Source organism: Strix uralensis, chromosome 18 (assembly GCF_047716275.1).
Source record: "Strix uralensis isolate ZFMK-TIS-50842 chromosome 18, bStrUra1, whole genome shotgun sequence".
NCBI classification, from domain to species: Eukaryota; Metazoa; Chordata; class Aves; order Strigiformes; family Strigidae; genus Strix; species Strix uralensis.
In genome coordinates this window covers 1,447,145-1,460,960 of record NC_133989.1, presented here as the reverse complement: position 1 = coordinate 1,460,960, position 13,816 = coordinate 1,447,145, and the positions used below count along the sequence as shown (strand labels likewise).

Genomic DNA, 13,816 nt, shown 5'->3' with positions numbered 1-13,816 from the left:
CGCCCCTTGGCCCCGCTCTGCCAGCAACGGGCCCTTCCCTCCTCCAGGACAAAGGAGCTGGTGGAGGGGGGGGGGGGGGGGGGCAGCACACCCCAATGCACCCCCAGCCCCTTCCCACCGCCCCCCGCCTCGGCGCTGCATAACGAGCCAGAGCCGACGAAGGCCCCCGGGAGAGCGGGGACACGCCGGGGCTTTACAATCAGCGGTCGGGTCTGGGAAGGGTGGGGGGGTGGGCAGGGGGGTGTCGGGGGGGGTGTCAGGGCTGGGTGCTGCCCCCGGGGCTGGCGACGGGGCGACAGCCCATCCTGCGGATGGAATGGAGGGCGACGGTGCAGCAGCCCCGCAGGAGCGAGCTGATGTTGTAGATGGGTTGGCCCTGCCGGCGCTGCGAGCGGCACAGCCAGGCCACCGTGGGCACGGCCGGCACCACCACCGCCAGCAGATCCACGATGAAATGGCGGCTCCAGTAGCTCTTGGAAGGGGCGGCCTCGCAGCCGCTCGCCTCCGTCGTCTCCTCCTCCGCCACGCAGGCGATGGCCACCGAGGGGCTGGCGCCGGGGGGCTGCCGCACCGCTGGGTTGCAGGGGACACCCCCCTCGGCCCCGGCACTCGCCGCCATGTCGGGCTCGGCCACCAGCAGGTCCGTGGCCCCGGTGGGGTTGGAGAACTCGGGGCCGGGCATCATGTCTTCCATTTCGGAGACCCAAGCCGAGGTGGGGCTGCCTAAGCTGCAAGCCTGGGACTTCATCACTTTCTCCAGGATGGTGTCCAGGTCGGGCTGGCAGGGCACGAAGTCCGTCTGGATGGCCCGTTCCTGCATGCAGCTGGCCTGCACCCCGGCCTCCACGCCGCCCCGCAGCCCCAGCAGCTTCTCGTAGGTGGAACTGGGGGGCAGGCGGGCGCCGGGCTCGCCCCCCCCGTCCAGCGGGTCCGTGTGGCCAGGAGCCTCCTCTGCCCCTGCGAAGCCGCTGTCGGCCCCCTCGTCCAGCGAGATGGTCTGCGAGCCCCCCACGTTGCGGTCCCCGGCCCCTTGGTCGCTCAGCTTGGTGTAAGTGGAGCTGCGGGTGAGGGATCGTGCTGGGGACCCCCCGGCCGACTCGCCGGCCCCCTCCTCCTTCAGCGCCCCGTTCTGCGCCACCTCCATGCTGTGCAGCAGCGTCTCCAGCTTCTTGTTCTGGATGTTGATGTCCACGAAATACTTCTGGAGCCCTTTGTCCTTCTCCAGCAGGTTGTTCTTCACTGTGTCGATGACCTGCTTCAGCTGCTTGATCTCCTTGCGGGCTTCCTTCAGCGCCAGCTGGGCCTCCACGCGATGGCACTCCTCCTCGATCCAGTCCTCCTGCATCCGCGACAGCTGCGTCTTCAGGTCCTCGATCTCAGCATCCCTGCGAGAGACGGGGAGGGCACCGCCGCGGCGCTGAGGGGGCTGCGGGGCCAGCCCTGGCCTCACCTCCCCGACACCCAGTTGGGAGCCAGATCACCCAGTAACACTCACGACTGGGACCCAGGGATGGAGCTCGGGGACCCTCGGGCATGATGATCCCGGAGGGGATGCAGAGCCCAGAGCTTCCGAGGGCTGCATGGGGACAGGCAGGTGCCCCGGGCGGGCGCGTGGCAGCTGGCACGATGGAGAGGACGTGCCTAAGCCCAAGAGGAGCAGATGGGGATTAGCCACCCTCTGACGCTGAAATTCTGAAAAAGCGTGGCAGAGGCTTAACTGGGGGGTGCAGGGGACAGTGCAGCCACCGCAGGCGGGACGTACGGGCTCCGAATTCGCGGCTCCCTGGGTGGATGGGCAGCAATCCCAGACGCCCACATGCCTGCAGCGGCGCTGCGAAGCCGTGAACCCAGTGCCTGGGCACAAGCCCGAGGACAAGACGTGGTGTTGGGAACTGGGAGCCTCCAGAAGGACCAGTCCCGTGCAGGAGCTGCTGCTGTGGGTGGCGATGGCCGGTGCCGGGACCCTTCCCAGTGACGCCCGTGCCGGGGGGGGCATCTGCACCCGTGCTCCCGTGCTCACCTGTCCTGCAGCCGCTCCTGCGTGTCCTTCAGGCGAGCTTTGAGGTGCCTGATGCAGACCTCCTTCTGCTGCAGGGGGGTCAGATACTGCTCCGGCGTTGGCGGCTTTATCCCATGGTTGTCACTGCAGAGGTTGTACTTGGCCGAGCGCCTGCGGGGACACAGACGTCACCCACCTGCCAGTACCGGCACGGGCTCAGTGGAGGGGCCCCAAGGAGATGCCTCCTTTCAAGGTGCAGGGGGGGTGCAGCCCCATAGCGCATCCCAAAGGAGCCCTGTGGGCAGGGTGGGTGCCTCAGGGTGCTGTGCCACTGGCAGGAGGGTGGGCGCAGCTCCCCACCCTCCGCAGAGCCGCAGGTTTCACCGGGGCAGCGGGTGCAGGAGCAGAGCCAGGAGGTCTCTGTGTGCCCAGAGCGAGCTTTCTGGGAATGATGGATGTGGATGGAGACGCCAGGGTGGGATTGGCCCCGTCAGAGATGGAGGTGACGGGAGGGTTCAGGATGGAGCAGGTCTGGAGCTGGCGGCTGTCCTGCCCATGGAGAGCAAGCTGGGGCGTCCGGCATCTGCTCCAGGATGGGCCAGTGGCACGTCCGGATCCTCCTCGCGCCGTTACCGGGGCGGATGAGGTGATGCCTCTGGCCCAAAGGCCAGGAGAGCGTGGAGAGCAGGGGCTGGCCTGGGCCAGGGCTGTGGGCCTGGGCTGGGACACACAGAGACGCTCCCACATTGCACAGGGTGGACTGAAACCTCTGCGCACAGCAGCAGGGTGCTGGGTACCCCCTGAGCATCGCAGCAGGGTGATGGGTACCCTCTGCATGGCAATGGGGTGCTGGGTACCCCCTGTGTGTGTCAGGGGGGTTCTGGGTATCCCCTGAGCATTGCAGCAGGATGCTGGGTACCCTCTGCATGGCAATGGGGTGCTGGGTACCCCCTGCACATTGCAGCAGGGTGCTGGGTACCCTCTGAGCATCACAGCAGGATGCTGGGTACCTCCTGCGCATCACAGCAGGATACTGGGTACTCTCTGCATGGCAACGGGGTGCTGGGTACCCCCTGCACATCGCAGCAGGGTGCTGGGTATCCCCTGAGCATCACAGCAGGATGCTGGGTACCCTCTGTGCATGGCAACAGGGTGCTGAGTACCCCCTGTGCATGGCAGCAGGATTCTGGGTACCCCCTGTGCATCACAGCAGGATACTGGTACCCTCTGCATGGCAACGGGGTGCTGGGCACCTCTTGTGCGTGGCAGCGGGGTGCTGGGTACCCTCTGCATGGCAGCAGGATTCCAGGTACCCCCTGAGCACCGCAGCAGGGCAGCCCAAACCCCCCCAAGCACGCTGCAGCCTTCAGCTGGAGACACAAGCATCGCGTCAGGAGCGGCCAGGCAGGACCGCGGCCTTGCGATGCCCCGTGGCTGCAGGACGGGCACCGCTCCCGTCACCCCCTTACCCCCTCAGATCCTCCCAGATTTGATGCCACCTCTGGCAGCCAGAAGGCGGTTGGGGATGAGCCTCGCGCCCTGGAGCAGCACGAAACGGGCAGCTGTGCCGGCAGGGTCGGGGTCGGTGCCTGTCCCACAGCCCGGGGCGCGGCTGTTCGTGCTCCGAGCACACCGGGACCTCCCCGCTGAGGAGCCCGGCTGCTGCCAGCACTCGCCTGATCGCCACCGGGCAGCACAAGGGGATGGAAACGAAGGTCTTGCCCATTGCACCTTCGGTCCTGAAGGACTCGGGGTGCCCCGCGGGGTGCAGGAGCGGCGGGAGGGACGCGTGCAGCGTGCAAGCCACAGCCACGGCAGGACGGAGGGAAGGGGACGGGGCGCCGGGCTGGCAGGCGGGGGGACGGGGAGGGAGAAGACACGACAACGGAGGTGGAGAGGTTTGGAGGAGGACGGTGAAGGTCTTTGTGAGACACACCAGCGGCTCTGCCAGCAAACCCAAGCTCACAGCCTCGCTCCACCGGCACCCGGCAGCATGGGGGCTGCTCCCCCCCCTTTGCCTGGGGGCACCCAGCAGCCGCCCTGGGGCCACGGGTGATGGGTTACCTTGGGGTGGGGCTGCTGTCGCTGCCCTTGCAGGAGCCAGAATTGCTGCTGCTGCTCAGCGAGGAGGTGCCGTAGGTGTCCCTCCCGGGGGGCGAGGGGCGCCTGGAGGCAGGGAGAAGAGGCTGTGTCTCAGGCCGAGTGGCTGAGGGCGCTGAAGACTTAAAGAAGGAGGCAAAGCCACTCCGTCCATAAACCCCGCGACTGCCAACCACCACACCGAGAACACACAAGACAAAAGGACAAAACAAACAGCAGGGATCAAAATGGCACGGACACGGTGACGGGCACAAAGGCAGGGCTGGGGGGGGGGCTGCCCACCCGCTGTCCCCCCCCACACACACACCCCCGGGATGCTGGCACGGCATCCCTTGCACCCCGGGGACCAGGAGCCCGTGGGAGCCCCCGGGGAGCGTGGCCTTGGCAGAGCTCGAGCCACGCCGCTGCCTGCTGCCAGGTCAGCCCCTACACATGGGCAGAGCTGCCTTTTCTCTCTGCCTGCGCTGCCAGTGCCAGCCAGCACCTAACAGCAGCCCAAGTCACGGAGACATTTGGAGGGGAATAAATGCATTTTTTCCTCTCTTTTTTCCCCCCCTCCTGCAGCTCAAGGAGAGGCTTTTCAAGGGCTAACCCACCTCCCAGCTTCACCACCCCAACCCCAGCGCCCGGGGCCCTCCACCACCGCCTGCCTTGGCCCGGACGGACAGAGGGGTCGGTCCCAGCTGCGGCAGAGACGGACAGAGAGGGACGGGGGGTGCAGCGCTCGGGGGGCTGCATGCACGGCCGGGGAGGTGCTGTGCGGTGGGCAGCGACATGCAACCAGCAAAAAAAAGCTGGGCTGGGGGGTTCGTGCTGCAAAGTGGCAGCTCGTGGTGTAGGTGGGGGTTGTTCCCTCCCCGCTGCCAGGCGGGAGAAGTGCTGGGTGGGCACCAGTGCCCGGTCCCAGGGGCCAGAGGCCGAAGCATATTCACCTTCGCGATCCGGTGGACGAGCGTCTGCTCCCCGGCAGAGACATGGCCGCGGTGCCGCGGGTCCTGGGCGCGGGGGAACTGCGGGTTAAACGCAACAGAAAGAGGAGGTGAAGGCAGGGAAACGGCCCCGGCGCCGGTGTGGGGGTGAGCCCCTGCACCAGGGCATCAGTTTAGACGCTGGGGCCACCCGTCCAGGGACAGATGTGCACATCTGGGCTGTGCTCCCCGCCTGCCCCCCACGGCCCAGGAACGCCGGGATGCTGCGTGCCCAGAGTCCTGCCCCGGCAGCACACGCTGCCCTGGGGCTTGTTTAATTTATAAGGCAAAACAGAAGCATAGCAGGTACCTGCCCATGGTCTAAGGCCCCTTTTACCACCCGTCTCCAGCCACGGGACAAGCTTTCCCCTGACCCCTGGTCCCCGGAGGTCTGCTGCCAGGACGCAGGTGCCTGTGGTGGTGGCATTATTCAGGGCACCGATGGGACGAGGGGTCCAACACACAGCCCTGGACCTCACCGAGCCTCCACCCGGGCAGGTGGGTGCCCCGCAGCGGGCTGGCACCTGCTTTTTTTTAATTCAGTCTGAATGACCAGTGAAATCAGGTAAGGAAGCACAGATCCCTGCCTGATGCGGCAGCAGCCACTAATCCCTCGGGAAGCCCAGAGACCATTTTTCCTGTCAATAAATAGGCCAGATCCAGGGGCTCGTGGCAACCGGCAGCACCTCAGGCACACGCAGGGATGTGAACTGCCGCAGCGGAGGGGAGCTACGGAAAGAATCCATCCCGCCGAGCACCCCACATCCATCACCCCATGTCCATCCCTCCGAGCACCCCACGGCACCACGGTGATGCCCCACGGCGCTCACGAGCTGCTGGGGACGGCCAGGCCGGACACGCCTCGCAGGCTCCTTCTCCATCCCCGGCGCCGGTACTGTCCCACATTTTGGCAGAGTGATGGGACCAGCCAGCTGATAATTGATCGATGATTGGAATCTCTAAGTGCTGCTCGGCCAGGGTCCAGGGGAGTGTGAGGAGTGGGACATGGAGGGGAGGCAGATGAGGAGGAGGAGGGAGCACGGCCAGCTCACCCCAATGATGCAGCCTTTTGCATTTGCCCCCCCCAGAGCTGTTTTTTCCAGGCTACCTCCTGCCTGATGCTCAAAGCCCTCAACGACCAGCCCAGGCCTCTCCTCTGCCCAGGATTCACCGCTCCCCATCCCCAAACCAGGACACTGAAGAGCCCGGAGAGCTGGAGCAGAGGAGCTGGAGATGTGCGGCTGTGGTGAGCCCCCAGTGCCCGGGGGGTGCCGGCATCCCCAGGACACAGCACCTGGGATCTGGGGGCCCTGCTGCTCCCCCCCTGGGATGGATTTGCCAGGGGAGGACCTGGGCAGAGGGAAGCAGTGCTCTGCCCTGCCAGATACCTGCTCCCGAGTCGACAGCGCGCGCGGCCGGGCGGCTGCGGGCTTTGCTAATGCAGCAGCGTGAATCAGCATCCAGAGAGCGGCCCCGGTGCTGGTGGGAGCATCCTGCGGCACAGCCCAGGCTCCAGCAGCGGGGGCCAGCCCGTCCCTGCTCCCCAGGCAGCTCTCGGCGGGTTTTTCAGGAGATTTGCAGCCACAGGGATTAACTCCTCGCCCTCTCGCAGCCCCCCGAGCCCCGTGCCCTGACCCGACGCAGCCCAGCGGTACCCGGCATCGCTGCTGCCTCCTGCTCTTCCCCGTTCACGGCAGTTACCCGCACGCCAAACCGCTCTGCTCGGGGGGTCCCTCTGCGCTCCAGGAACACGCGGCGCCAGGCAAGCGCCAGCACCGCAGGCGGCACCGCTGTGTCCGGCACACGGGCTGAAATCGTGCCGGGGGGCTCCTGCAAGCACCCCACGCTGCACCCCGGGCGCCCGCACCAGCATCCGCAGCCCGGAACGGCTCTGTGGGGAAGCCTGGATTCGGCCTCGCGCCTGGCAAGCTCAGTTCCTCCTCCTCCTCCTCCTCCCACTGCTGCAGACTCGTCGGGCGCCCACGCCGAGGCTCGATGCCTCTTGCGGCGCCGGCAGGTTTAGGGGGGTGAGAATCTCAGAGCAGCCCCGTGCTGCTGCCGCAGGGAGCCTGGCCGAGCTCTGCCAGCGAGCACCCAAATCCCGCGGAGCGGGGAGCACCCATCCCCCTGCCCGGGTCCCCATCTCACAAACACGACGGGCTGCACATCTCCGCCCAGCCGGGTACCAGCTCTGCCTCGCCAGGCTGCCCTGGGGCGGCTTGAATTTAATCACTGGTAATAAATTGTCACTGCCTCGATTCCCAAAGAGTTAACGGGCCATTTTGGTCTCCCCGAAAGTCTCACATTGCCCACGGGCTGCCGAGGACTGGCAGGTCAGGCAGACGTAGCACTGAAGCTGAAAACACACCTTCCCACATGGTACGTGGCTACTTTGCATCTCAAGGCAGAGGGAATCACTTATTTGCACTCAGAATTACCGCTATTGCTGGACCAGGACGAGCAGCGACAGCGCACAGGGAGCCTCGCCATGAAAGCAAGAGGAAATCCAAGATTATTTTCTCACATTTGAAAGGCAAGAAAAGGGAGAAGTGGTGCAGATCTCTGATTCTGCCGGTGATCTGCAGAGGGGTCTGCTCCCACAGAGCCCTCCTGTGGGAACCCCCACCTCCCCCCAACGCCCGGCACCTCTGGTGGCTCCGGCTCGCCGCCGCGGCTGCTCGTCGATCAGGAAAAACACATGGAGAGGAAATGAAAAGCGTTCAGAGATGAATAACCACCTCCCCAGCAAGGAAGATGATGGCAGCCGCGAGGGCCAGGAAACACAGGGGAGTAACCAAGAGCAGGTCCCTAAAATCTAAAAACCATCTAATAGATGGGGCTTGGGGCAGGAGTCGGAGCAAAGCTGCAAGGGCAGGCGGAAAAGAAGAAATCCCCTAAAAACAGGGGAGAAAGCAACCCAAACGAGGGCAGGGGTGGGCAGGCTCGTTGCTCCGTGTCAGGAGCGTCAGGGATGGGGCCCGCAGAGCTGCCCACGGCCGGTCCCACGCGGGGGAAGGCAGCTCCTGCTCAGCGCGGGGACAAAACCCCAAAAACAAACATCGGGAGCCTCGGCAGCGGGAGAGGAAACCGGCGGGGACGGAGGACAACGCGCCACTGCCAGCAACTCCGGGTCTGCAAACCCCACCTCACGCAAAGGCTGGGGGAGATAAAGCCAGCGCTCAGGAGCCAGCGCAGGGAAGGGATTTCCTCCACCTTATTTTCATCTTTGCCGAACAAAGAACACAGGGAACGTCTTGCAGGGCACAGAATGAACGCGGTAGAATCTGTTGCTTGTGGGTTGATCCTTAGAGAGCTGATGAAAACAGCTCATGGCCCAGAAGGGAGGACGTGGCCGCAGCACAGGCTCCGGAGAGCCCCTGGGCAGCTCTGACTCCGCGTCAGAAACCGGCGCCGGGCCCAGTGACACGAGCTGCAAATGCTGATCCCCGCAGCCAGAGTTATCTCCGCACCGGTGCCGTGCCAGGACACACGGCCTCAGGTCCATAGTGAGCCCAGGCTTGCAATTATAGAGATTTTAACCAACAGTGAGAGTGCACAGAGACTGGGGCAAGGTCAGGGCCATTTGGGGGGTGCTGGCTTGTCCCTGTGCCGGGGGGACCAGTGGGACCCTGCTCAGTGCAGCACCTCTGCGGCCGCTCTCGCTCCCCGGGGATGCCGGTACAGGCCAGGGTCTGACGGCCCAACTTAGACCAGACCCAGAGATGCTGCTGCAAACCACCCAGGTGTGTTTCAACATCTTGCAAACCACCCCAAAATGCAGCTCAGGGGACAGGGAGGACCAATGCTGCCCGTTGTGAGGTCTAGCACTCTTTCCTGGAGCCACCGACAGCAAAACTCCCTGTGAATCTCCCGGCCTACAGTGGAACAGAAAGGCAGCTCTTTTAAAACAACAGCACAAAATAGGGCTTATTCTGTGCAACAGAATTAGCCTGGGGAATTCACTAAATAAAAGCAATGGTCCTTGATAAGGAAACAGCTGGAGTTCCAGCACGAAAAGCTGATACCTGGCACGGGGTGGGACGGGGCACAGCCGGGGACAAGAGCCTCTCGCCCCGGGGAGTAGGAGACCCCCCCCACCGGCACATGGTGCTGTAACTGCACCGAGCACCTTCTGTGCCTGCTGTGGTCAGCAGCGCTCAGCCCCTGGCAGGGCTCAGCCCCACGCAGGGCTCAGCCCCACGCTGCTCCCCACACCTGCACCAGTGACTCCCTCTGGCAACCAGTAACGGTGTCCGGCACCAGCACCCCCAGGCACAGGCTGCTCAGCCTTGGCACGTCCCCAAGAGCCCCCCACTCTGCCACCACACATGGTGGGTGACACCATGGGGGTCCGGGAGCCCCCCCAGTGGGTCCCCAGCTCCCTCAGAGGGGATCTGGGGCACTGCTGTCCCACAGACCACACCACGACGGCGATGCAAGGCGTGACGGGTGGCAGAGTCCCAGCAGAGCACCCCAAGGCTCGGCCCAGCACCCCAGGGGAGGATTTCCCCAAGAATTGCAGCTCAGCCACCGTTCAGGGACGGCCGCCCCACAGAGACGCCTCTTTGGCTCGAATGCCACCACTCCCCATGCCACGCCGGGTCCCCTGGCCATGCCAGCGATGGAGAGACGGCGCTGGGCAGGTATCACCTCTCCGAGCAGCTTCCTGCATGGAAACGGGGCCACGGGAGCCCCGGGGAGCCCCTCGCCATCGCCTCGGTGATTTCCTCGGGGGATTTCGTGACCGCAGGCTCTCCGAGGCGCCTCTCTTCGCTCCATCTGCAGGGTTCAGAAGGAACCGGCTGCTGCGCTGGCCCGAGCTGCCCCACCAGCTCGTCCCGTCCCCGCGGGGAACACGCGGAGAAGGTGCAAGCACAGGCCCGTTTGGCAGCCCCAGCCCTCGGCATGCAGCCGCCCGGGGCCCAGCAGCCGCTGCATTTCCCCGGATTTCTCGCTCGCTGCTTCTTTTGTCGGGGTTCCCCTCACCCTGCCCGCTGCCGGATTTCCTTGTTTTCCTTGACGCATCCTGCGTTAGGAGCGTTTTGCAATGGTGGCACCAAGCCCAAGTACCTAAGAGCAGCTTTACCGATTCCGCAGAAACCTCGGGAGCAGAACTGCGCCCCGCACACGCCGGCGGGCGCTTTCCCTGCGGGTCCCTCCCTGTATTTTCAGCCTTCCTGTACTAACAAGATTAAAAGCAGAGAGCAACAGGGGGAAGGGAAATCGCAGCTTCGTTTTTCCGGGGAACAAAAAGGGCTCCTGAGACCTCCCTGCCTTTCTGACACAGGCTCTGCTTTTCCTTCACACTAAAAATAAGCAAAGCGCCGAACACGGCATCAACCAGCAAGCCCATTTGGGACAGAGCACTACGTCCCCGACACGGCGATGCCAGGATGGGTTTGTGGTTGAAAAGGGACTGGGGTGCAGCTGGGGGGTGGCGGGAAGGAGCCGGATCCGGCAGAAGCCCGGCCAAGGAGGGGGTCAGCGCCGCGGGCACCATCCCAGCTGCCGGAGGCAAACCCCGGCCCGCTGGTGCGCAGCGGTGACCGTGTCTGCGCTCCTCCTCCTGCCACAGGGGATTTGTTGGGCTGCTTTGCTTCTGCTCGGGATTTTCCAAGGGAGCGGTTGATACCTCCAGGGGCTGGGAAACTGCTCCTGTTCCAGCTCATCCCAAAGCGGGCAGAGCTTCACCCGGGTCCTGGAGAGAGGGAGACGCTCCAGTTCACACCAGAGCGGAGCGCTCAGGGCAAGAGCAGGGACAAAAGGCACAGGATGTTTATGCAACAGCACCAGAAAAATCAATTCTGCTAAGAGTTGTTGTACCACGTAACGAAACACAGGAGCATCTCCTTTTATTCTCTTGTTTGTTATAAAATGCTGAGTTGACACCCAGAGATTACAGGAAAATAGAGACCATTCGGACAGATCGGGTTATGCAGCTCATCACTTTTCCAGCTGACCTGGCTGCAGCGCCAAACAGGGAGGTGACAACTCCTGGCCCTCATTAGCTAAAAATAAGGTGCCTGACCCCACGGTCTTACCAAGGCTGGGAAGGTTGGCGACAGGCGGGAGGTGACACCCCCCAGCCCGTCCCGCGCCGGTGCTCTGCCGGGGACCGCTAAGCCGAAAGAAGAGCCCACTCCTTCGGGATACGCAGGTGAAAACGTGGAAGAGAAATGCAGCTTCCTGCACAGCAGCTACTCCCCCCGCCCGCGCCGTCTCCCCGAACCACCGTCCACCTCGACCGAGGGCTGGGAAGGACGGTGGTGGCGGAGGATCAGCCCCGGGTCCCCGCACCGCTGCGCTGGCCTACTTTTACTTTACCAACAAACCAAATCTCCCGTCTCGGCCCGCTGCGACGCTGCCGAGGTGTGAGCACAGGCACTGCCCCCCCCAGCCAGGCGCCTCCACGGCCCTGGAAATCAGGATTTGCACCTTCTTGCACAAGGTCACAGCATAAACGCACCGGGGAGGGGGGACACGGGGGGACGCCGGTTATTTTATAAGCACAACAAACGCACAGCAGCGGGTTTCTGTGCGACAACCCGGCAGCACTGACCTTGCTGGGAGGAGAGAAAAGGAGCACCCGGCTCATCAATCGGCTCGTGTCTGTTCTGTGTCCCCTCGGAGATGGAGCATTAAGCCATTAAATAATAAAATCGCAATTGCACAGCAGCTCCGGCTCCTGCAACGCCCCACGGTGCCGGGAGACACGTTGGGATGCTGCAACGAGCAGATGTGGGTCTGGTGCATGCAGGGAAGGTCCAGGGCATGGGATGTGGGTCTGGTGTGTGTGATGTGGGTCTGGTGCACACAGGGAGAGTCCAGGGCATGGGATGTGGGTCTGATGCATGTGATGTGGGTCCGGTGCATGGGAAGTGGGCCTGGTGCATGCAGGGAGGGTCCAGTGTGTGTGATGTGGGTCTGGTGCATGAAATGTCAGTCCAGTGCACGCAGGGGGGGTCCGGAGCATGGGATGTGGGTCTGGTGTGTGTGATGGGGGTCTGGTGCATGCAGGGAGGGTCCGGCACATGGGATGTGGGTCCGGGGCGTGCAGTGCAGGTCTGGCGAGCGTGCTGTGTGCCTGATGCGTGGCTGTGTGGCTCCTGTGCACGCAACGTGGGTCCGGTGCCTGTGATGTGGGTCTGGTTCGTGTGATGTGGGTCCAGGCACATCCAACGTGGGTCTGGCACGTGCAGTGTGGGTCTGGCCGGCGTCCCGTGGGTCCGGGGCGTGCCGTGGGGGCCCGGGGCGTGCAATGCAGCTGTGCTGCGGGCCCGAAGCGTGACCCACCCCAAGCACCCCCTGCCCCGTGGGGACCCCCCCCATTCGCCCCCCACCCCTCCCCGCTGCGGGTCCCCCGTGTCCCGCCCTCCCACACCCCCCCCAAGTCTGCAGCCAGAAAGGGCTGAGTCACGGCGGCCGCGGGCCCCCCCCGCCCCCTCAACGCCCCGCTCACCTCCGCGGGGCCCCGCCGATGTCCGGGGCGGCGGCGGCGGGAGGGGGGGGGTTGAGGAGGGGGGGGGCTCAGCGACCTGGTGGGGAAGGGAGAGAGCGGGCGGTGAGCGGCGGCTGCGCAGGGCGCGGAGCGGGGCGCGGGGCGGTGCGGAGCCGTGCGCGCCCCCCCCCCCCCTTTTCCCCCTCTCCCCGTATCCCCCCCCCCAAGCCCCCTCCCCATCACCTGCGCCGGCCTCCATGGGTGCGGCGGGGCGGCCGGGAGCGCGGAGGGAGGGAGGGAGGGATGAAGGATGGACGGAGGGATGGAGACAGGGAGGGAGGGATGAGCCTTGCAGCTGCGTAATTTACCTCCCTCCTCTGCGCTCTTAAAGCGACGGCGGCGCGGATACCCCCCCCCCTCCCGCCCCGCCGGGTTTCCCTCCCGTTTCTATGGCAACTCCTCTCTGCCAGGGCGCAGCGCCCTCCCAAAAAAAAAAAAACCACCCAGAAAAAAAATGGTGTTTGAGGTCCCTCCCCGGCGGCGAGTCGCGCTCAGCTCCTCGCCCCGCGTAACCCCGGAGGAGGATGGAGGAGCCGGGGCAGCCCCCGCACTGCGGCCACCCGGCCCACGGAGTCCCCCCAGCGTTGTAATTTTCATCTAATTAGTCCAATTCTGAGGACACGGGCACGCCTAATTAATGACGCACAAGTAAAATAAATGAGACTCTCGGGCTCGCGGCAGTACCCAAAAATCACCACCGGGACCAAAAATCACCAACATCCAAACTGCTGCCCAGGGCTGGCGTTGGGAACCAGTCCTCCCAGTGCCCCCCCGCTCGCTCGCTGGGAAATTATACTGGTCATCACTGGCCCGGCCTGCCTGAGCTCTCCAGCACAGTCTGGTTCCTCACGGTGCCTCCCCGGTTCCTCCCGGAGCTCTCGAGGTGACCCCCCCCGAATTATTTAAGGAGCAAACGCGTAGGACGAGGCCACCCGGAGCTAACTGGGAGCCACCGAGCCACTTACAGTGGCCCCCGTGGCAACCAGCGGGGCTCTGGCTTGCGCCCACGGCCAAGGTCGGCTGCGGACCCCCCCCTGGAGACCAGCACAACGGCAAAATGCACCCCCCACTCCCCCACACCGTGTGACACAGGGACACGTAACGTGGATTCATGGCGGGAAACGCTGCGTGAAGTCGGAGCAGAACTTGCTCCTAGGCTGGAGCCAGGCCCGAGATTAAAGCCTAGGCCCAGGCCCAGGCCCTCACCGCCCGCCTTGGCATTGCCCACACCCTCGTACCAGGGTCCTGACA

At 64.7% G+C, this 13,816-nt stretch overlaps 1 protein-coding gene across 9 annotated transcripts; it reads right to left on the bottom strand.

Annotated features, from left to right (window-relative positions):
• Positions 1 to 122: 122 nt before the first annotated feature.
• SNPH (syntaphilin) lies at positions 123 to 12,596 on the bottom strand. 9 transcript variants are annotated; one of them, XM_074888531.1, is made up of 6 exons: positions 12,527 to 12,596; positions 11,627 to 11,752; positions 5,032 to 6,033; positions 4,064 to 4,264; positions 2,021 to 2,170; positions 123 to 1,385 (listed from the first exon to the last, which is right to left on the bottom strand). In XM_074888531.1, the coding sequence occupies exons 3-6, from the start codon at positions 5,073 to 5,075 to the stop codon at positions 257 to 259; spliced, it is 1,524 nt and encodes a 507-aa protein (XP_074744632.1). In that variant the 5' UTR covers positions 5,076 to 6,033; positions 11,627 to 11,752; positions 12,527 to 12,596; the 3' UTR covers positions 123 to 256. The 9 variants fall into 9 exon arrangements, with proteins under 9 accessions (XP_074744632.1, XP_074744634.1, XP_074744635.1 ...); XM_074888533.1 differs by having other exon boundaries at positions 5,032 to 5,109; XM_074888534.1 differs by having other exon boundaries at positions 4,064 to 4,165; positions 5,032 to 5,109.
• Between the last annotated feature and the right edge of the window lie 1,220 nt (positions 12,597 to 13,816).

Bases quoted from the DNA above. Each gene is read 5' to 3' on its own strand.
- SNPH (XM_074888528.1), bottom strand. From the start codon at position 9,974: ATGCCGAGGGCTGGGGCTGCCAAACGGGCCTGTGCTTGCACCTTCTCC. The intron at 4,166-5,031 runs GTGAATATGCTT...CCCTGCCTCCAG, and splicing joins TCGTCCACCGGATCGCGAAG to GCGCCCCTCGCCCCCCGGGA. The intron at 2,171-4,063 runs GTAACCCATCAC...GTGTCCCCGCAG, and splicing joins GACAGCAGCCCCACCCCAAG to GCGCTCGGCCAAGTACAACC.